Raw genomic sequence first — 24,218 nt, forward strand, 5'->3', positions numbered from 1 at the left:
CGCCGAATACAACAGGTGTAGACCTTTCAATTAAATGCTTACTTACAAGCCCTTAACCAACAATGCAGTTTTAAGAAAAGGAAAAAAAGTGTTAAGTAAAAAATAGATAAGTAAAAAATATAAGAAAAATAACAGTAGGGAGGCTATATACAGGGGGTACCGGTACAGAGTCAATGTGCAGGGGCACCGGTTAGTCGAGGTAATTGAGGTAATATGTACATGTGGGTAGAGTTAAAGTGACTATGCATAGATAATAAACAGAGTAGCAGCAGTGTAAAAGAGGGGGTGGGGTGGGGTGGGGTGGGGGGGGGGTGGGGGGGACAACGCAAATAGTCTGGGTAGCCATGATTAGCTGTTCAGGAGTCTTATGGCTTGGGGATAGAAGCTGTTAAGAAGCCTTTTGGACCTAGACTTGGCGCTCTGGTACCACTTGCCGTGCGGTAGCAGAGAGAACAGTCTATGACTAGGGTGGCTGGAGTCTTTGACAATTTTTAGGGCCTTCCTCTGACACCGCCTGGTCTCCAGACAATTTGTTCGTTCGACATGGTGGGAGCTTTTCGTGTCAAATTAATTCTGCAAGTATTGTGGTGGAAACGATTTTATGCGTAAATATTGATTGAATAACCATCATGTTGAAGTACATTTGCTGTCACGCGATGCTATGTTGTGTGGTCCTCCCACTGCAACTTGGAAAAGCATTCACACTTTATTAGGCTACAGATGAAATACGTTTTGATCTTCACAGGGTGGTGAAAGTGCACGGTGATGAGCTTAAAACTCCTTTCCAATAAATATTGTATGCTGGTTACATGATCATCATTGCTTGGCTGCCAATTAACAAATACAAATGATCTTGCTCTTATCCATAATCTCATCATGTACCTGTCTGCACTATTTCTACCAGCTGTTGGCTAGAGCACATGTGCCAAGACCAGAGTGGGTGTTTGTGTCTCAGGTGAAGAGGGTGGATCTGATCTCCATCACCTAGGACTTGACATAGATTAAGTAGATTAATCAAATCTCACATTGTTATCAATTTCTGCTAAATCTGCATGCTTTCTCAATCAGCTTTAACTGTATGTGCACTCGTAAATCAAGTTATTTCTCGAGTTGGGCTCTGGGATATAACAGCCGTTGAGTATCTGATTTTATGGTGGATTGTGGAGGAGGGGGGTTGAGTGTGTTGGAGTATGTGAGTATGTGCGTGTGTGCTTGTCTGGCATCTGTTGTGGGGGGGTGGGGATGTTGGGGGGGAGGGGGGAGGGGGGGGGGGGGGGTATGGGATGGACCACAGGAATTATTTGCTAGGATAATAATTGCTTGTCAATTAATTAAATGTAATACAATGGCAATCCGGGTTATATGTTAGAATCCTACTCGTGAACTGCCGACATTATTACGCATATTAATTGATAATGATGGAAAATAGGATATGCATAATTTTTTTTAAATAGTTATATAGATATATATATAGAGAGAGGTGAAAGCATTGGAAATGCTTTTGCCGGTTAATCTGCTTCTGTTTTGTGGGTGGCACTGTGTGCTGTTTTCGATGGATGGGTCCTGGCCTCTCGGGGCCTTAGGGATCCGGAGGGACGTGGGTGGGATGCAGATCACTGGGATGACGGCTCAACTTGGGATGGGGAGGGGCTTTAGCGGGGGAATTAGTGGAGAACAATTGAAGGGTTACTCCGTAGCAATGAAAATATCACGGTACAGCTATATGGACACTCAATCATTACGGTATTTTTTATTGGTAAATTTACAAACATATATAATGATAAATAGACTTGAAACTTGTATCTCATTATGGTGTATGGTGAAATAAGTATAGCCAGTTATAATTGTAATGGCTTAGCTGATAATAACAAAAGAAGAACAATATTTACATTGCTCAAAGAGAAGGAATATAATATCTATTGTATACAGGAAACTCATTCAACAATTCGAGATGAAGTAGCGTGGAAAAAAGAATGGGGGGGGGGGGGGGGGAATATACTTCTCCCATGGGCAAAGAAATTCAAAAGGGGTGATGATATTAATTAATAGTAATTTCGATCCGAATGTGCAAATTGTCCAAATAGATACGCAAGGTAGATGGATTATTTTAAATATGTTATTGGACCATAAACAGATATGGCTCATTAACCTTTACGGACCAAATAATGATGATCCACAATTCTTTGACAATATATATAATAAATTATCAAGCCTGCAAGCAATTCAAGACAATATTATTATGTTGGGGGATTATAATACTGTTTTAAATAGCTCAATGCACCGTAAAGGAAATCACACCACAAACAATCACCCACATGCTCTTAAGGAAATTGTGAATGTCATGGATACATTAGAACTAGTAGATATATGGAGGCTTAAATATACTGATCTAGTGAGATATACATGGCGGAGACTGAATCAAGCTAGTCGTCTTGACTTCTTTCTTATCTCATTCTCTTTGGCACCAAAAGTTTTTAAAAAAGTGTCGATAGGGGACAGAATGCGGTCAGACCATCATATAATAGGCATATACATTACTCTTACTGAATTTCCACGTGGGCGAGGATATTGGAAATTTAATCAAAGCCTACTGGATGATAATTTATTTATAATTAGAACAAAGGAATTTATAACTGACTTTTTCCAACATAACATAGGTACAGCGAATCCCCTTATTGTATGGGACACCTTTAAATGTGCCTTTAGAGGCCATGCAATTCAGTACTCATCTCGAAAACAAAAGCAATTTAGGTCAAAAGAGTTTATACTAAGAAAGGAAATAGAAAGTCTAACAGAACAGATAGATGGCAATAAAAACTGTAACATAGAGGCTCAGAATTAATTAGAGGAAAAACAACAAGAAATTGAGAAACTTATTCAAGAAAGATCAAGTGTAATATATTATAAAAAATTAAGCAAACTGGATGGAATATGGGGAAAAATGCACAAAATTATTTTTTAATCTTCAACATAGGAATGCTACCAAAAAGAACTTAATGAAACTGGTTACAATTGACGGTGTCACCCATAATTCACCAAATTATATTTTGAAGGAAGAAACAAAGTACTTTAAGCATATGTTTTCTTTTCAGTCGCCTCCATCTCCTCTAACTGAAGCTAATTGTAGAATTTTTTTTCTATTGATAATGTCAAATTAACAGCCACACAGAAAGACTCATGTGAAGGTGAAATTACAGAGGAGGAACTTCTGGATGAAATTAAAGACTTTAAGTCTGGGAAAACTCCAGGGTTGGATGGCATACCAGTCGAGGTATACCAAACCTTTTTTGATATACTAAGAGGACCGTTATTAGCATGTTTTAACCACTCCTATGTAAATGGTAGATTATCTAACACTCAAGAAGAAGGTCTGATCTCATTATTACTGAAACAGGATACAAGTGGAAAATATAAAGATCCAGTCCATTTACAAAATTGGAGGCCCCTTACACTTCAGTGTTGTGATGCAAAAATCCTAGCAAAATGTATAGCGCATAGAATTAAAAATGTATTGTCGGATATTATTCATTCTAATCAGACAGGTTTTTTACATGGAAGATACATTGGAGATAATATAAGGCAAGAATTGGAAACAATAGAACACAATGGAAAATATGGGAAACCAGGCCTGCTATTCATAGCAGACTTCGAAAAGGCATTTGATAAAGTTCGACTGGGGTTTATATATAAATGCCTGGAGCATTTCAATTTTGGAGAATCTCTTATAAAATGGGTCAAAATCATGTATAGTAACCCTATGTGTAAAATAGTAAATAATGGCTATTTCTCAGAAAGTTTTAAACTGTCAAGAGGAGTGAAACAAGGTTGTCCACTATCGGCATATCTATTTATTGTGGCCATCGAGATGTTAGCTATTAAAATCAGATCCAATAATAATATCAGAGGATTAGAAATACAGGGCTTAAAAACAAAGGTGTCATTGTACGCTGATGATTCATGTTTTCTTTTAAATCCACAACTAGAATCCCTCCACAGCCTCATAGAGGATCTAGATACATTTTCTAACCTCTCTGGATTACAACCAAATTATGACAAATGTACTATATTACGTATTGGATCACTAAAAAATAAAAAATTTACATTACCATGTAGTTTACCAATAAAATGGTCTGATGGTGATGTGGATATACTCGGAATACATATCCCAAAGGAAATAAATGATCTCACTTCAATGAATTTTAATAGAAAGTTAGCAAAAATAGATAAGATCTTACTACCATGGAAAGGAAAATACCTGTCAATTTGTGGAAAAATCACCCTGATTAACTATTTAGTATTATCCCAGTTTACCTATTTGCTTATGGTCTTGCCTACGCCTAGCGAACCGTTTTTTAAATTATATGAGAAACAAATATTCAATTTTATTTGGAACGGCAAGCCAGACAAAATTAAAAGGGCATATTTATATAATGAATATGAATTCGGAGGACAGAAATTATTAAATATTAAAGCATTAGACCTATCACTAAAAGCTTCAGTCATACAAAAGTTATACTTAAATCCGAACTGGTTCTCAAGCAAATTAGTAAGATTGTCTCACCCAATGTTCAAGAAAGGCCTTTTTCCCTTTATTCAGATTACAACCACTCATTTGCAGTTATTTGAAAAGGAAATCATCTCCCAAATATCACTATTTCTAAAACAAGCCATAGAAAGTTGGTTGCAATTTCAATTTAATCCTCCAGAAACGACAGAACAAATAATGCAACAAATATTGTGGTTAAATTCAAATAGACTAATTGACAAAAAACCTTAATTTTTTGACAGAATGATTAAAAAAGGTATAATCTTCGTAAATGATATCATCGGTAGGACTGGTGGAGTTATGTCGCACATGCAGCTAACAAAAACATATGGAAATGTCTGCTCTACCCAAAATTACAACCAAATAATTGCAGCCTTACCGCAAAAGTGGAAGAGGAAAGTGGAAGGGGGAGAAAGTAAGGAACTTGTCTGTCGGCCTTGCATTAAAGAACATAATTGGTTAAGGAAAACTGTGATAAATAAAAAAGTATATCAGTTTCACTTAAGGACCAAAGGATTGACAGCCGTCCCATATAGATTGCAAAATAGTTGGGAAGAGATCTTTGACGTACCGATCCCATGGCATAGTGTTTATGAACTGACACGCAAAACGACACCGGATTCAAAAATTAGAATCTTTCAATTTAAATTATTATATAAAATTCTTGCTACCAATAGAATGTTATTTATATGGGGGATACAATCTTCCCAGCTCTACAGATTTTGCTGTGAAGAGACAGAATCATTAGGTCATTTGTTTTGGTTCTGTCCATTTGTAGCTTGTTTTTGGACACAGGTCCAGGAATGGCTAAAGGATTGCAATATTTACCTGGAGCTAACCTTGCAGATAGCATTACTGGGTGATCTGAAAAGTCATAGTCAATCAATCAATAATATAATAATACTTTTAGCAAAAAAAAATATTTTTAATTCACAATCTGTAGAAGCAATGAGAATAGAAAGGTTCAGAACTTTTGTAAAACATCACAGTACGGTTGAAATATATATGGCAAATAGAAATCCTATATGGATGGTGTTAAGAGATAGATGGGAGGTATTGAATAGAGTTGAAGGATGGGACTAATAACAAATAACAACAAATAATAACAAAGATAGCTAATAATGTAAGCATACTGTGTCCATAATAAGTATATAGGTTGTATGTTGGGAGCTTTTGGGAAAGAGCACAGTTAGAAAGATATGGCATATAGAAGCAAACCGGATGGACATCATGAAAATGATCGGAGAGGTTGAGAGTTGAAGAAGTTCAAGAGCCAAAAAATTATAATATTTTTTTACATTTACATTTTATATTATATATATATATATATATATATATATATATATATATATAATAGAATTATTGTAAAAATAACTCTGTCCATAAGGTGTAGATAGTAAGTATAGACCGGAAGTAGAGGCCTGGGCATTGTTGTTCACTAATTTACTCCAAGTAGGGAAAGGATGGCGGGGTTGAAAAGTAATAAAGGGGAGTATATATATAAAAAACATGGGGGATTGGAAGTGATGCAGACAATTACATTGATAGAAGATACAATCTATCTGCAATATTAAGCTGATCCATCCCCCCAAGAAAAAAAAAATATATATTTTTACATTTCAAACAAAATAAAAAAAAGACCAGAGTGGGCACATTTGCTGTTTTTGCAGACTTTTAGTACCAAAACCATTGATGGAGATAAAAATGCGATGGAAACATATAACTGTAGTTTTTTTTTTTTGGGTCAATGAAAAGTTATAGGACTGTGCTTTCTATGTGCATTACGTCATCATGCACTGCTTTTTGTCCGCAAGTCAGTTTGATGGAAACAAACCTCTGGTGGGAAAATTGCAGATTTTAATGCAGATTTTTTAATATTCGCATGAAAATCTGTCAAATTTGATGGAAACCTAGCTATTGTTGTGATGTTGGGAAAGGTAATAATTAAACTTTTATGATGTGACAAAAGAATTTGGCCATGTTGTGGCAACCAATTATGTCTAGTAGGGCACCATATATCCCAAACCAGGTGAAAGCTAGACATAGACCTGCTCACGACTGACAGGGAAAAGGTTGTCAATACAATCCCCTCAGGTCAACAGCTGTAAAGGGATCCATATTCCTTATGAAGGCGTGATGAGCTGTCCCGTTAACAGACATGGGTGACAGTATATTTGACAAGTGGCGATGGCTCAGTAGCCCAACAGAAAGAAGAACACATAATGCAGTATCAGTCTAGAGATGCAGGTTGGCATTTATTGGGATAACTCATGTACTGGAGGCAGCTCTGTAGGGTAGTCACTAGCTGGCACTGCCACAGGAATACAATCTGATTTTAAACCTAACCCTTACCGTAACCCTAACTTTAACCACACTGCTAACCTTATGCCTAACCCTAACCTTATATTAAGAACAAAAATCGAAATTTGGTTTAATGAATTTGTACGATATATAGGCAATTTTGAGTTTGCTGTGGCCGATCTAATTGAAATCGCTCAGGCCTGCTCCAGGACAGGATTCATCCCAATAAACGTCAACCTGCGTTTAGATTGTAGAGCCCTGTAGGGCAACAACACGTGTCGCACCGCATCATGTTCATGGCTCTAGCTGCGGAACATTGTTTCCTATTAGGCCTATCTAACGCACTCCAAGTTTTTTCCCTAGAAGGAATCGTGTTATCCCGGTTCAAAAACACAGTTAGTATTTCTAATTCCTAGTAGGCTAGTCTACTATTGGCATGGCTGGCTGAACAAACAGGGTGATCTGGTCATTTGCTGAATGAATATATTCCATGATCAAACAGAGCTGCTATTTACCTCAAGGCTGGCTTGTTGGTGAGGAAAGGCCATGTTAATACTATCTGTTGTGAGAAGGACAAGGCTGGAGAGAGAAATAGCCTGACGGATGAGGTGATTTAGGGAGAAGCCCCTGTTACCGTGACAGAATATGAGAACATGGAAATGAATCCCATTTCGCTTGCCAAGGATGGACGCTCTCTATCGTCTACCCTTTTTTCTCTCCCTTTCCTCTACGGTCTCTGCGACCTTAAATAACAGTCTCACTGTCAGAGCTGATCTAGCTCACCGTCTCACGGATAAATAATTGAAACGAATGCGGCGAGATGAGCGCAGCCGGCCTATTTACAAGCCGAGGCGCTGCATTTTAGCGCGAGTGACAAGTCGGGGCGGTCCTGTATACTGTACTGGTGCGTCTGCTACTCTGCTTTCACGGCAAACATCGAGAGAGGACACGCGGACGTTCCCCACGCACGACTTGCTGAAATGTCATCCCAATCCCCATCTCGGCAGCAGCATCCAGACACAGGCAGTGAGACAGCAGTGTCATGCTGCTTTGAACCTGATCCTCCGTAGGCGTGTATTAAATTACAATGAGCCAGTCGCAAGCACCAGTTTAATATGATGTGGGGCCTTTATCAAGGGATTAAAAAGTCGGCAAATCGCCTTGTCATGGCACCAAAAATAAATCCTAATTTCCAGAAAATTGAAATAACTGGCAATTCTTAAATGTATTTGCACTTTGATGTTATAATAATATCATTCATGTTTCTGTGTGTACTAAGCAGTAGTAGGTTATTTGTTGGAAGAGCGCAATAGTCAAGCTTGTCCATCTGTTGGCTGCCTGCTTCCAACAAGACCATCATCTCCCTCATATGTCTTCTGCCTTCTACCACACAGCTGCAAGCACAATCGTTAGAGCGAGTACAATATACACAGTATTAGCATGCTTCATATAGCGGTTGTTTAGGAAAAACGATTGTTTAGAAAGCAGCTTCTCTGATGTCACCTACTGTTCGACATTGGCTCAGTATTGAGGACAGAGAGAGGCAACAGATTTAATTATGCTTATTACAGTGAGTGTATCAATCTCCCATTCATTTATTCCCTGGAGAAGGGTAGGCTAACCCCACATACAGTCTCTCTCTCCCCCTCCCTATTTCCCTCTCACTTCTTCCTCTCTTTGTCTCGCTTTGTCTGTCCCTCCCCATTTTCATTCTCTCCGATACACTGTCTATCCCTCTCCCTTCACCTTTCTCCCTCCATTTCTCTGTCCCTCAAAAGAGAGGCTGGACACGCACACACACACACAGACACACTGTTGTACAATGGGGGCTCATAATGATAGCAGTCATGGCAGCCTCCTCTGTCCTTCCTCCCTCCCTCTGTCCTCCCTCCGTCCTCCCTCCGTCCTCCCTCCCCTCCGTGCTCGCAGACGCGTGCCGCGGCCCAGGCTCTCGTTAATATTCCGTTGTTGTGCGGCGGTCGCTTGTGTTTTTTAACTAGGGGCCCATTTGCACTGGGGTGTTTTGTGTTTGCAGCTGTTTGATAGCGCCAGGCTAGAGAGGGAGAAGGATAGAGAGAGAGATGGCCCTGGCAGTGACAGAGCTCCCTGATTTACAGCCGCTTATCGCATAATGAACCCGCCCTCGCCAGGGCCTGGGGGGAGGGGGGCTAGGCAGCAGGTGTCGAGGCAGCAGGTACACTGTCCGCGCCAGCACCCCCAGGGGGCATGGAAACGCAGGTGGCAGTGCCTGGGGTACCCAAGGGTCCACTCCCATGCCACAGTTCTGCCTCGGTGTGCTGGGTCCTCATCTGTGCCCCCTCGCTGTCATTAGACCCCAACAGGCATTGTGTCTAGGTCTGAGAGAGAGAGAGCAGGTTGAGAGAGAGTGTTGAGAGAGAGAGAGTGTTGAGAGAGAGAGTGTTGAGGGAGGAGAGAGAGAGTGTTGAGGGAGGAGAGAGAGAGTGTTGAGGGAGGAGAGAGAGAGTGTTGAGGGAGGAGAGAGAGAGTGTTGAGGGAGACGAGAGAGAGTGTTGAGGGAGGAGAGAGAGAGAGAGAGTTGAGGGAGGAGAGAGATATTGTTGAGGGAAGAGAGAGAGAGTGTTTAGGGAGGAGAGAGAGTTGAGGGAGGAGGGAGGAGAGAGAGAGTGTTGAGGGAGGGAGAGAATGTTGAGGGAGGAGAGAGCGAGTGTTGAGGGAAGAGAGAGAGCGAGAGAGAGTGTTGAGGGAGGAGGGAGGAAGAGAGAATGTTGAGGGAGGGAGTGTTGAGGGAGGAGAGAGAGAGCGTGTTGAGGGAGGAGAGAGAGAGCGTGTTGAGGGAGGAGCGTGTTGAGGGAGGAGAGAGAGAGAGTGTTGAGGGAGGAGAGAGAGAGCGTGTTGAGGGAGTAGAGAGAGAGCGTGTTGAGGGAGAAGAGAGAGAGCGTGTTGAGGGAGGAGAGAGAGCGTGTTGAGGGAGGAGAGAGAGCGTGTTGAGGGAGGAGAGAGAGAGTGTTGAGGGAGGAGAGAGAGAGTGTTGAGGGAGGAGAGAGAGAGTGTTGAGGGAGGAGCGAGAGAGTGTTGAGGGAGGAGAGAGAGAGAGAGTGTTGAGGGAGGAGAGAGAGAGAGTGTTGAGGGAAGAGAGAGATAGTGTTTAGGGAGGAGAGAGAGTTGAGGGAGGAGGGAGGAGAGAGAGAGTGTTGAGGGAGGGAGAGAATGTTGAGGGAGGAGAGAGCGAGTGTTGAGGGAAGAGAGAGAGCGAGAGAGAGTGTTGAGGGAGGAGGGAGGAAGAGAGAATGTTGAGGGAGGGAGTGTTGAGGGAGGAGAGAGAGAGCGTGTTGAGGGAGGAGAGAGAGAGCGTGTTGAGGGAGGAGAGAGAGAGCGAGAGAGAGTGTTGAGGGAGGAGGGAGGAAGAGAGAATGTTGAGGGAGGGAGTGTTGAGGGAGGAGAGAGAGCGTGTTGAGGGAGGAGAGAGAGAGCGTGTTGAAGGAGGAGAGAGAGAGCGTGTTGAGGGAGGAGAGAGAGAGCGTGCTGAGGGAGGAGAGAGAGAGCGTGTTGAGGGAGTAGAGAGAGAGCGTGTTGAGGGGGGAGAGAGAGAGCGTGTTGAGGGAGGAGAGAGAGCGTGTTGAGGGAGGAAAGAGAGAGTGTTGAGGGAGGAGAGAGAGAGTGTTGAGGGAGGAGAGAGAGAGCGTGTTGAGGGAGTGGAGAGAGAGCGTGTTGAGGGAGTAGAGAGAGAGAGTGTTGAGGGAGGAGAGAGAGAGTGTTGCGGGAGGGGAGAGAGAGTGTTGCGGGAGGGGAGAGAGAGTGTTGCGGGAGGGGAGAGAGAGTGTTGAGAGAGTGTTGAGGGAGGAGAGAGAGAGTGTTGAGGGAGGAGAGAGAGAGTGTTGAGGGAGAGTGTTGAGGGAGAGTGAGAGTGTGTTGAGGGAGGAGGGAGAAGGTAAGAAAGAAAGGGAAAGGAGGGAGGGGGACAGAGCAAGAGAGATAGTGACAGCCTTCTGATTTACAATGCTGCATCTCCAGTGCCTGGGAGCTAATGGATTCCTGACAAAATTAAGTCCTGCCTGGCATTTGGATTGCACTACACAATGTGATTATGGCATTTTTTCATGTCAAACATTGACTTTTTGCATAAGGAAGCAATGAAGTCCGCTCCCCTACTAATAAGAATGACATTTTGAAGTGTTAGTTATATATGTAGTGTATGACTTATAACACATTGCCTATGTGAATTTGAAGGTAAATAACCTTCTGTAGTCTGTGCACTGAGCATCAGCATGCTCTCCTCCAGATCGGTCTGGTTGGGGCTCAGCCTGCTCCTAATTAAAGGCAGGTGAATCTCAGCTCCTATTACTATTCCTGTAGCGTCGCACGGGCCCCGCCGCGCTCTGTGATGGATTGTGATCTCTGCAGCTACTGAAACGCTAGAAAGAGCACAATGTCTTACAGCGGGAGCCACTGATAACTTCATGCAGACAAATAAAGACTGTCACTTTTATTGATTTTTACCCTCCCCCTTCTCTCTTCATCCCTCCACTGTTGATTCTCCCTCCGTCTCCCTATTTTTCTCTATATCTCTTACTTTTTCGCTCTCTTTTTTGTCCCTGCCCTCCCCTTCAACATTATCCCCTCAACCCGAAAGCGTCAAACTCGCCGGGAGTCACATCCCCCCAAACAGCCGCCGCGTCCAAATGTGAATAGCATTTAAGGGCGCGTCTCCAACGTAAATACGTGCTGGAGGAAATTGACATTGTCTCTTAACGGGGGTGATGGGTGCCAGAGCATGACAGTACATAACGAGAAATGCAATTTATTCCCAGGCACGGTGCCGCTCGGACAGCCAGATAATGAAACGCGTAGGTCATTGGCGATGACTTAAACCTTCAGTGGCTGTGTGAAATGCATTAAATATCAAGAACATTACACGCCTGGCAGCGTGGCGCATCTGTAGCGGGGAGCGAATGATGTATGGGCGGCTGCTAGTCAGACACAGGAAAGCAATTAGTAGCCGAGCGCTGGAGAGAGCCCCCGCATATCATAATATCCCTGATTATTGACATCTGAATACCCATTACACGAGTGGCTCCAGGTCGGCAAGGGTACAGTATTCTAATTTGACCTACAAAAAGGGAGAACATGAGAGTGGACTGGAAAAAAAGAGGGCCGCTATCTCGTCAGTGTTTATAAGAATGTTTGAGTTCTGCCCCTGATAGCTCAGTGCGATTGTGATGCTATGCTAGCCTTTGTCACGTGATTCATCTTCGCGTTGAATAGAAAAACACTTGTACTTATTTTCTTTCTGTATGGCCATTGTTATATTTCTCTATTTTTTGTTGTAGTTTTTTTGTCTATTTGCAGCCGTAACACAAAGATATGAGTGGACGTTTTTTTCCCTTCCCTTATTTACTTTCTGTGTCTCTCTATCTTAGTTATTACATGAAGGACTGCAACTGAATCAAACATTACTAAATATTGTAGGAGAAATATCTTTGGAATTATGTTCAATTGCTATAAAGTGAGTCTGCCTTCTCCCCCGTGTTCAGCAGGTGACCATCCATATGAGTGTGAATTCTGCGGGAGCTGCTTCCGTGACGAGAGCACTCTGAAGGGCCACAAGCGCATCCACACCGGGGAAAAGCCCTACGAATGTAACGGCTGTGGGAAGAAGTTCAGCCTCAAGCACCAGCTGGAGACCCACTACCGTGTGCACACAGGTATGCATTGTTAGGATCACAATGGACAGGAAAATCCACTCCGTCACACCGGAAATATGTCAACTTCGTTCCACTGGAAATATGCAGATAGAAATGTCAGCTCTGTTACAGTGGGAAAATGTCAGCTATGATACACAGGAGAGCTTTCATGGCTTTTACAAGAAATAGAGTAAAAGGGTTAGTGTAATATACTAATAGTTTCTACCAGTACAGTTCCCACTGGACACTAGTCAAGTCACTAGAGATCCACTTCAGCTCCATAACAGATTGAGTTCAGTGCTGTAACACAGAAGGAGGGTAAGTGTATGTAAAATTAGCAATCTAGTGTAAGTGTTCAATAGTGTTATACTGGGCGTTAAGAAGGGCTGGGAGCAATGTGTGTAGTAGAACACATACACTAGATTGATGCTTTTACAAGGCATACTGTACACAGACTGTTTTTATGAATGATTCCAAGGGCCAGTAAACAGAGCCTTGGTGAGGAGCCTCCATATTGACCCCAGGCCTTTACAGCTCCATAAAAGTGTCAACAAGGTGTCGGTCAGTCTCTGGCACTTGTCACTCTCGTGTTGGCTGAATTTATGTCCCCAAACATTAGGATTAGGGACATGTGCTATTACTCTGGGTGACTCAGGTTGCCATGATGGGGGGCACACACACACACACATCACCTAGCCTCCGAGGGCTGCTGTTGAGCCAAGGCTTTACCCGCTCCAACCCCCCACCAAAACTCACCCCCCTTCTCCCATTCAATAAGCCAGCTGTTAAGCCGTGCTATCAAGGCAGCCTGTCAAATAATTGGCTTTTTCTCTCCCACTCCCCTTTCCCCTTTTGTGGGGACCATGGGCCTTCGTTCGCGGTGAGTCGGAGCGTACTGGAGATAACAAGCGCTAGTGACAAGCTCACAGTCAAAGGCCACCGCGCACAAAAAGGAGCCGCTTGATGAATCATCGACATTGGCAACCTCCCACCCGCCTTCCCCCTTCCCGAGTCCCACCTGTCAATTACAGATCAATACCAGGCCTCATTTGCAATTCATTATTGCCCGGTTATCTGAGGCGACCCTGTTTACAGTGTGGTTATTGTCGACACTGCTGACTTGTGGGGCCTCTGCAGGCTGCACGCCCCGTAATGACAGTCTTCTTGGCGTGGCTATTTACATAGGCGGGTAAACACAACCCTGACCCCCTTCCCACGGGTCAAGGTTGGCCAGGTCCAATGCGTCGAAAAAGAAAACTATAGGAGTAGATGCAGGGACACACATCAGAGAGATATCTATCGGCAGCCAGTGACGAGATGCCTCTCTCTCTGTGTAACGTGGTGTGAGCGTCTGTGTCGTTCAGGGCCCGATCACATGCGACACCTCATTTCAAATGCCATTGGTAAAGGTCGGCATTTACATGTCTAATTTGCGCCTGTCGGATTGAGCGCTGGGGATTATTCCTTGCCATCACTCTAATCATTTGCACGTTTAGGAGGAGTTCTGGTCCTGAATATCACATGAACAGGAATGTAGCGGCTTTGGAACCGTCGAGAATCAAATGTAATCAAATTGAAATTGTGATTTGGTGTTTCAAAATGGCATAGGTCCTTTTGTGATTGAAGTGTTAGCCATTTAGATGTGGCAAAATGTACATCAGTATAATTGAATGCAGGGGTTTGGTTTGGAAAGCACATTATAGGGGCAGTTGAGAGATTGATTCTAAAGCCATTGCTGCACAGCAGCACTATATGAAATATCATTATCCACGATGACATGCACCTTTCAATTTGGCCGTGGGAATTTTGTAGACATGATAGTCATTGCTAATTGAGACCACTAGATATCTCTATCTTCCTGCTAGCAAAAGTGTAAGAAGCTCTAAAAGAAAGTTGATACTTTAATCTGCTACAGTTGGTAACATATTGACAACCTGCTCGTATCTGTCAAGTCTGCTTTGTAAATGTAGGAACGACTGAGTATACCAAACATTAGGAACACCTTCCTAATATTGAGTTGCAACACCCCCCTTTTGCCCTCAGAACAGCCTCAATTCAACGGTGCATGGACTCTACAAGGTGTTGAAAGTTTTCCACAGGGATGCTGGCCTATGTTGACTCCAATGCTTCCCACAGTTTTCATGTTGGCTGGATGTCCTTTGGGTGGTGGACCATTCTTGATACCCACTGGAAACTGTTGTGCGTGAAAAACCCAGCAGTGTTGCAGTTCTTGACACAAACTGGTGTGCATGGCACCTACTACCATACCCCGTTAAAAGGCACTTACATTTTTTGTCTTGCCCATTCACCCTCTGAATGGGACATCAATATGGGATCATAGCGTTCACCTGGTCAGTCTATGTCATGGAAAGAGCAGGTGTTCTTAATGTTTTGTATACTCAGTGTACAATGCATGTCATGTAGAGTTCCCTTCCTCAGTCTGACGTTGTTGTTGTTGTTGTTGTCACCCTCCCCAGGTGAGAAGCCGTTTGAGTGCAAGCTGTGCCACCAGCGATCCAGGGACTACTCGGCCATGATCAAACACCTGCGCACCCACAACGGCGCCTCGCCCTACCAATGCACCATCTGCCTTGAGTACTGCCCCAGCCTCTCGTCCATGCAGAAGCACATGAAGGGCCACAAGCCCGAAGACGTCCCCCCAGACTGGAGGATAGAGAAGACCTACCTGTACCTCTGCTACGTCTGAGGCCTTCAGACGACAGCCCGGGGGAAGGAGGACGGGCAGAGGAGGTGGAGGACGAGGTGGAGGAGGAGGGGGCTGAGGAAGGAAGAAGAAGGGGAGGAGGGGCCTGAGGAAGGAAGCGGAAGGGGAGGAGGGGGCTGAGGAAGGAAGAGGAAGGGGAGGAGGGGGCTGAGGAAGGAAGAGGAAGGGGAGGAGGGAGCGAAAGGAGGACGAGGAGGAGGACGAGGCCTGTGGCGAAGAAGTCAAGCGAGAAAATACACAAAATGGAAGCAGAGGCGGTTTTCGAATGCAAAGAGAGCGAATGGGCAGAGGGCAGAGGCGGACACAGTGAGGAAAAGGGCTAGGCGGAGGAAGACTGAGGTTCTGACCGAGAGGACATTTCCCCTTCAAATTCATATGTCGTTCAGTACATCTATGTATGTTTTGTTTCGAGTTGTCAAATTGCCTAACACAGAACCCGTCAGTGCATCGATGCAGTTGTCCTTAAGTCTACCAACAGACTTGAGAGATGTCACCCAAGCCACACCTGGAACTGAACTGATTCTCAAAGGCTATCTGAACCCACACCTCCCCATCATTTTGACCACTGGCTATCCCTAAATGTAGTTTTGACACCCTCACCTTTTCTGGAATGGGATTGTATCCTACTGTAACTTGGTGGGTCAATTCTCTCATTACATGATACAGTACCACAGATCCCCTCCTGATTTGATTAGATTGGACACCAAGTCATGTTCTGCTTGAGGAACATGTCACATTTGATCCCTACTACCCATCCCATTGTTTACCAGAGTGCATCTTCAGACCTGGTGGCACAGAGCACTTAGACCCCTACAGTGGTGTAGTGCCATTCAGATAGCCCCCGAGAATCAGCCTAAGGGCCGGACCATGTGGCACATTTCAGCCAGCCCTATGGAAAAATAGCACCATTTATTGTACTGCATCAGCAGAAGCGAAGTTGAATTTGATTGGGGCACGACACCTCCGTACCCACGCAGAGGGTTGTCTTTTGTACAGCAAGGGAGATGAACGGAGGACGATATTCCCATATCGGTCAGGTTTCACCGGAGCATCTCGAGAGTCAATCCATGACTGTCACTTTTTTCATCTCGTTATCTTTGGCTCCGCATCATAGTTTATCATAGCTTCATTGCACAGGTAAAGACACATTACGACGACAGTCACTGTTTGATGTTTATATCAGATATATTTTTGAGGGGTTAGCTCGCTGCGAAGCCGCTGCTCTGTTATCTCTTAAACCATAAATCTCTATACAGCATTAACTGGACTGGACTGGTATTAATATACATTTAACCAGATTATCATCAATTACACTAAGATTTAGTACATGGACTGACTCATAACATTTAACTATTTTCTCACATGAATAATCTCATAATCTCTATATGCCATTGTGATGGAGACCAAAATGACAAAGGCTGCTGTGGATTGCAGTAGGGCGCTGTGACGTGGAGGAGTAGCACCAGTAACACCTCCGAGGGGTGGTCGTAATGCCTTCATAATGCAATTATAAGGAGATTATGGCACCTGTTATAACAGGTCATATATACTGTTATGTCGCGTGAGACCATGAATGTGATGCCAGGTGGAAAATTGTGTTTCATGAGTAATTGTAACAGTGCTATATCAGTTGTCATAAGTGTAAAATATGTTGTCATAAGTTGTCGTAACCTGTTATGACAAGCATTATATCTGTTCATATGGCAGCATAATGAAGGCATTATGAGCACCACTGTCAGTTCAGTGTTACCATGGTAATCACATATCTGAATGATTAGCGGGGGAGGGGGGTGGGGGGCGGGGGGCTTCACTGATTGGACGAGACATGGCCTGCCCAGCCCAGGGGGCGACCAGTAAGAAGACAGAATAAATCAACTCTATATATGGTTTTGTTCCTTCGCTTTGTCTCCGTTTCCTATTATATCTTGATTTAGCTCAGCACATTGTACTTGAATTACCTCGTTTTTTTGTGACCTCATGTGCTTGTGTTTTTATTTGTCTTATTTTATTTTTTTATTTTTTGTGAGCGTGTGTCCGAACGCTGCGTTGTTGCGCGAGGGAGATGTGATAAAGCAATGTGTACGCGAAAATTAAGTGCCACGGTGAAAAGAGATTTTTATTGTTGTGTATTTTTGTGCATTATTGTTACCAAACTTGGTATTTTTTTATTAACCTTGCTTGTTGAAAAGCTGGTGGGTTCGGTCATTGTTTTAAAAGCTACCTCTAAGTTGTTTTGTTTTCATTTTTGCAAAAGCACATTATTTTCTGTGTGTTCGTGTTTTGCATTATTGCATCATTGCAAATTCATCTCATGCTTTCAAGTGTTGATTTATTGTCTTTTCACATGTGTAAGTGACATTTATATAAAGGGTAAGAGATGGTAGAGATTGATAAGAAAAATTAAAATAAAACAAATGTTTATTCTTCTCTTACAGTCCGCCCCCTTCCCAACCCCCCCGACAGTAACCTTAAGAGCAGAGAAGAGGTTTTAAGGCCTTAAGTATGGGGTAAGCGGGATTTACGCAGTAGAAGAAGAAATAGTACTTCTAAGAGAGTTTAAAAAAGCATTAAACTTGAAAATATGTGAATAGAATTGTAGTTTTGTAATGTGAAAAAAAGAAGGTTCACCAATGCTGAACCACCAAGAACCGGTCAAATACGCAGCGATGTAGTGTGTCCTGGACAATTGGGACTGCAAGTGGTAATCAACGGAAAAAGGAAGGTTAGAAAAAAAGAGATCCTCTTGGTCGACAATTTCTCTCGAAAGGAGTGTATTCCTGAACAAGAGCCAACAGAGGAAGTTTGATATATAAAAATTGTGATATTTTTGTATTCGGTGTCAGTCCCTTTCCATTTGTCGAGAGTTTCAGCAGGGCAAATATTTGTATTTCTTTTTTTTTACCTAGTTTTTTCCTCTGGTTTTGAATCTTTTGCCTTGCTCCTCTTTGGTAATGTTGGATGTGTGTGTGTGTGTGTATGTGTATGTGTGAACATGTTGTAGTAATTGTTGCTTTCTGGATGTCAATGCATTGTAGGTGAAGGACTAAATCTGCCAAAAAAAAATAAGAGTTCATTCAAAATGGATGGCTGGGATGCAGCCGTCGATCAATTAGTACACGTCATTCACAATTTTATTGCCAACATTTAGTTTTTGTACTTGAAGTGACAAAAAAATGGATGACATGAACATGGTCATAGTGGCCCATGGTTGTCTTGCCACTGATTCTCGAACACTGTGAGCTGAGGGATTTCCCTCGTCCAATATTCATCCATTATAATAATAACTTCAGTCACCAATTCAGAGTGGCAGGCCAGAGAGCCTGAAACGATCACATCACACTTCAATGACTAGAGGTATTCAGTCACATGCTCTTATTGTTGTCTGAATGTTTTATACTTTTTTGTGTGAGTGTGTGAATAAATGAAAGTGCGTATCCGCGTGTGTGTGCGTGTATTAGTGAAAAATGCACTAATCAGAGCAGACACAAAATGAAAACAATGCTCTATGCTACTTTTCTCTTGACATGTTGAAAGAAAATACATTGGCATTGATATAGTTCTTCCCTCAATGTTACTCTGATGTTTCTGTATTATCTTTGTGCCTAAAATGGAAATTGTTCAACAAAAATGTCCATCTATATCTGCTTAGTTTCTGTACTTTCAGAAGATAATAAATGGTGTCTCCAGCACTCTAGGGATGTCATGACGATTTGAGATGACCTGATTTCTGATTTAGAATAAAAAAGGAGCTGTCATCTAGGACTGCTTTAGCCTAAAATTGGTAGTTGGCAAACCACCTTTGATGTTTTGTTTTTTGTTCTTCATCAGTAATTGACACCAAAAAGCAATGTAACTCGTTTACGCACAAAAAGCAAGGAAGATAAATGTCCCTAAAATACAGATTATGAAGCATGACAGTATAAGATTTAAAGATGATAAAACATTCCCGGGCCATGGAAATTGTATGCATTTTTCGTTTTAAATCTGTTCTGAAGGACCGTTGCCTGTTCATTTTGGAAATCAAAGTCGAAGTATGTTTTTTCATTGATAATATTTTGTTGTCAGCAACAGGTTTGCTGAGCAGTTAATGTCCTTCCAACCACTTTGGCAGCTTGTCAAAACCATAGTGTTGCCCCAGCTTAATATTACGACTTCTTTGTTATAAAGTACTTGTTTCGAAATTACATTAAAAATATATTTTTTTTAAAGACTAGCCGTACGAAATCATGGCATCCCTGGAGTAGGCACTCTGTGTTTCAGTGTGGTGTTCTAGAACGAGTAGCCATTTTATGCAGTGTTGCCATGCATGTGCCATTTGAGGTCTAAACTAAACTGTTTGAGTAACAAAGCACCAAGACATTGTCTTTTTTATATTAGCACTGAGGACCAATTGCCCTGTCGGACCAAGCATTACAAAGCTTCTCTCTCTCTCTCTCTCTCTCTCTCTCTCTCTCTCTCTCTCTCTCTCTCTCTCTCTCTCTCTCTCTCTCTCTCTCTCTCTCTCTCTCTCTCTCTCTCTCTCTCTCTCTCTCTCTCTCTCTCTCTCTCTCTCTCTCTCTCTCTCTCTCTCTCTCTCTCTCTCTCTCTCTCTCTCTCTCTCTCTCTCTGGCTTGTCTGTGATTTTGTTTCTTTCTTCCTTGTTGTGACAGCACAAGTGCCAGTCGAGTTGGTCTGTATTAAGAAAATAGTGTTTTTATGATTTGAATTGTTATAGTTTTCGTCTACCTCAGCACCTAATCTCAGCCTAATCTTAGAAGGTGCCCAATTATTATTTTATTTCTCTTTTTTTGTTGTCATTTGTATAAAAATGATTTAATTTGCATTAGAGCTTTGCAAAGGTCCTTTGTCTTTTCCAGCGACGTGCTGTGTCTGTGGTCCTGCTTCCTATGTGTGAATTGTGCCACGGATCCCAGCATCTGTCTGTTGATTTAGAGGGGTTTTTCTTTCAGTTTAGGATCAGACACATCTCTTTGTAACATTTCAGTGTTCTCTGATGGAGTGTAAAAAAAATAAAAAATAAATAAAAGAGATTAAATGCTGCAGGTTTTCTTCTCCATGTTGTCACTAAGTACATTTTGTGCCTTCGATAGTGAAAGATAATATTTTTTACATCCTACTAACAGTAGATTGTTTTGTAGTGAACATTTTTTGTATTTTTATTTATGAGTCTCATATGAAAAATAACAATGTTCAGTTGTATACCTTCAATCTGCAGTTAGAAAAAAAAATAAAAAAAATTGACTTGAATTTGTCTGCCTGTTTTCTAATGTGCTGCTTCCCTTCTCTTTCTGGGTGACCCATTCCTGATACTATGTGGACTTCAGGTGCCAACCCACAGTTAAATACTGTGTAGATGCTAAGAATGAATTACAGGTTTACAGAATACACAGTATGTTGGAGAGCCGTACTGCAGTTCTGTGCTATGCAGAATTGTGAGTCTGTCTGTCTGTCTGTCTACATGTGTGCTCTTATGTGTGTTTGTGAGAGTATGTGAGTGCATCGATCTGTGTGTGTTGCTTTGGAGTGTACGTCATCACTTTCACTGTTTTCCATTCTAGAGAGTTCCGAGAGCGTCGGCCGCCGGGCCTTCAAAGGCATCTCTGTAAGCAGGGGTAACAACCATGAAGTCTCTTGGAGGACTGATGCTGCGGCTGAAAAATGAAGATGCATAGACCGTCCCCTGTGAGATTCTGCCCATCTTCCCCTCCTCTCACATCTGAAGGCAACAGCTTTTCTCATTCAACACTTCTCTCCTCTTCTACCCGTCCAACTTTTCTCTGCACACAAAAAAAGATTGTTCTTGATCTTCACCCCTCTGTCACCCCTTTTGTCTATATCTTTAAAAGCACCGGAGGAACTGGAATTACGGTGATTTGAATAAGTCCGTTTGGCTACGGAGGTAGTACTATATTATACGACACTGGTGATGGGGAAGAGACATATTGTACTCACTGCTCAGGTCTTATATGCCTTTAGTCACTTAAGTCCCCTAATGCCAGAAAAGCCTTGCCAAGCAGAAGGTATTAAATCAAGTCCAATAAATTGAGTAATATGCCGCAGCTGCCACTTCTTTGACTAGTGTCCCCATATTCCCTGTGGCTGCTTTGAAATGGCTCTCCACTACGGGAGCTCTGTTGGATATAGTGTGAGTGGGCTATTAAGTGTAGCACCGACTAGATGATCCTCTACAGGAGGCTGATGCGAAGCCATGTTACACTGCATCTGAAGAGGTCATTTGTGTTGGTCACAGCAGCATCCCCAGCTGTTGAGCTGTAGCGAAAAGCCTTGAGTAAGAACATGGCCAGTGTTGTGTCTGGAATACACCTACCAGTTACCAGACAGTAGAGCCATGGGTGTATGTGTTCCACAGATAGTTATTTTCTACCAGAGAAAGTAGTCTGTTGAAATGGAACCGAATGTGTCGGTGCTTGACTCACCAACCATGTCCTATATTCCTCTCCCATTATGAGGTCATAAATGCTATCATTAGATATGCAGGGCGCAAGCCATTATTGCTACCGAACTGATCGTTGTTAGAGGGGAAACGAGGCGAGACACAAATGGTTCTGCTTTTCTGTGCTTGTAGGAAGAGATACAAACATGGCATTAACCAAACTGAGCTGCCTCTTTCTGCTGGGCTTTAGTAGTCCTTATGACGCAGCTCACTTTCTATCCATCTTCCTCTCTCGCTAATATATAATATTCTTCTTTATGTATATGCCATTTATATGCCATTTATTGGACGGTTTTATCCAAAGCGACTAACAGTCATACGTGAATACATTTTACGTATGGGTGGCCACGGGAATTGAACTCACAATCCTGGCATTTGCAAGCGCCATGCTTTACCAAATGAGCCATACAGGACCATCTCTCTCTATTTTCCTCTCCTCTTTCTATCATTATTCCTTCCCCAACCCCCTCTGTCTCGCTCTGTTTATTTGGAACCATGTTGCTTTGAATGGTTTGGGTGGGCCAACTGGACAGACAACATTACACGTCAGAGCAGCACCACAACAGACTGACGAGCAACGTGTCTAGACACTCCAAACAGCCATGGAATCACAGAACAGGCTTAGACATCCTTATTTTCCAAATCACCACCATCACATTCACGTCAACATTAAAGTGCTGTGCTCATTATACAAGTATTATAATATATATTCTTACAGTATTATAGCAACCTGCATAATAGGGGTCACCCTTGTTTCTCCTCCCAGAGCTGTGAGCGCTTCTTTCAACTTCCTTAGAGCTGACCTAACCAGGTTAATAAAGACAGGAGAACTCGCTGTCTGTTTCGGCGCAAACAAGAGACGAGAGGTTCTCCTTAGACTCTTCCTTCCCAGCAGGCTTCGAGGAATATGGGCAGCATATGCAGGCCCTGACCTTTCCCTTCAGAAGGATCAGCTAATGAGGTACCTCTCTTTTGCTATTCACTCCCTCCTCCACCGGCCTCTGCATATCAAACCCAATGTCGAGAGTTGGGCTAACTTGGACTATCTTGGTCGTTTTAAGGGTCTTTGGCGATTTAGGGAAAGGAGGACAAAGTGGGAAACGATCAGCTGTTGCTCATTATGTTCCTTCATGAACTGGACTCCATGAGTTTGGTTTGATCCCAATTTTGTATTAGAAACAGAGTGGGGATTTTGGACGTTGGTTGATTGGGCCCATGTGACCCCGGGAGGGCGTAGGGCTTTGTGTGTGTGTGGGGCCAGGGGGTCCCATCTTTATGTGCTCTTTGACACCGATATGATCGAATGGATAGAGAAGGGTTCAGACAGTAGGCCTGTTGAATGGAGGGGGACCAGTCTTGTCCAAATCCCTGGGATTGTTTTCTCAGCTAAGCCTGGCCTGTAGACGTTAGCCTCCCCCCTACCCCAGGCATTGATCCAGCCTCAGAGAGGAGAGAGCCAAACAACATGACCGCCGCTGTAAATTTACTGTAATACAGCAAGCGACCTGAGCAACACGGAACTGAACTGTTCTGTGTCATTCATGTTGTTGCTGTTGTGGTAGATCTACTTTTGTATGCTTTTTGTAGTCACTGAACTTTTGTGGTTGGTGAATGTGTTGGATGAGGATTAAAAAGGTTTACTGAGGTTACTGATTTTAAGTTTACTGATTAAACAAACTGTTCTGTTCAATGGCCACAGAATGAAGTTATAATGCATGACAAAAAATGGTGAGGCCTCAATTTTAATAATTGTCGTTTTGGCATCATCTCAGGATTATTTGTTTGTAGTTTATTTAAAGAAGATGTTCTTCTTTATGGAGATGATAACAGAAAGAGAGGTCCATAGCTTCATTGCAATTTGGAGATGTCTTATGAACTAACTTACCTGTTGCATCGTTTTAGTAACACTGGTGTAAAAATGACTTGACCCCCAATGTGTGTTCATGCAGCTCCACAGGGGTAGTACTGGTTAATGCTGTTAATAGGTCCATCTAGTGTTGGTTTGGTGTACTACAGTATAATAGTATAGATGGTAGGCTACAGTCTGATGTAGGGCTAAAACATTTGTTTAACTTTCTTTTTTTTTTAAAGGTTTTACAGAAATCCCGGTTGGAAGATACCCAGAATCAGGAGGTAATAATCAGGAAATCCGGAATCCTCCAAACAGGATTTGTGTAAAATGTAATGTTACCAGAATTTTGCAGCCCTGGTCAGATGTCTGGTTTTAACGTAATAATTTTTCCAAAAATAGACAAACTATTGAACGTTATTTATGGAAATTCTCATTGATAAGAATTGCTGTGTTGTTTCACATTACCATTTCGGAAGGTTTACTGTCATTTGTTTTAGAATTGCAGAATAAAGAACAGTGATAGCAGGAGTCATTAAAACACCATTTATACATATCAGAAATGTCAGAGATGTTCTTATCCAAGCTTCACACTGATACACTTTTATTATAGCTAAAAATCGACACCCAGGGGGAATAAAACAGTCAACTGTAACCCTAACCCATTTTATGAGTACATC

At 42.5% G+C, this 24,218-nt stretch overlaps 1 protein-coding gene across 2 annotated transcripts in view; it reads left to right on the forward strand.

The window, feature by feature from the left end:
- Window positions 1-19,033, forward strand: part of LOC311136172 (zinc finger and BTB domain-containing protein 16-A-like) — a 133,938-nt gene extending 114,905 nt beyond the window's left edge. Inside the window, exons 6-7 of one of the 2 annotated variants that reach the window (XM_084170266.1) lie at window positions 12,361-12,531; window positions 14,988-19,033. In XM_084170266.1, the coding sequence (XP_084026392.1) occupies window positions 12,361-12,531; window positions 14,988-15,217 (401 nt within the window). In that variant the 3' untranslated portion in view covers window positions 15,218-19,033. The remainder of the gene's footprint in view (window positions 1-12,360; window positions 12,532-14,987) is intronic. The other variant, XM_084170267.1, reaches the window with a different exon arrangement.
- Window positions 19,034-24,218: the final 5,185 nt, after the last annotated feature.

This window comes from Coregonus lavaretus (genome assembly GCF_964263955.1).
Source record: "Coregonus lavaretus genome assembly, chromosome: 10".
Lineage (NCBI taxonomy): Eukaryota > Metazoa > Chordata > Actinopteri > Salmoniformes > Salmonidae > Coregonus > Coregonus lavaretus.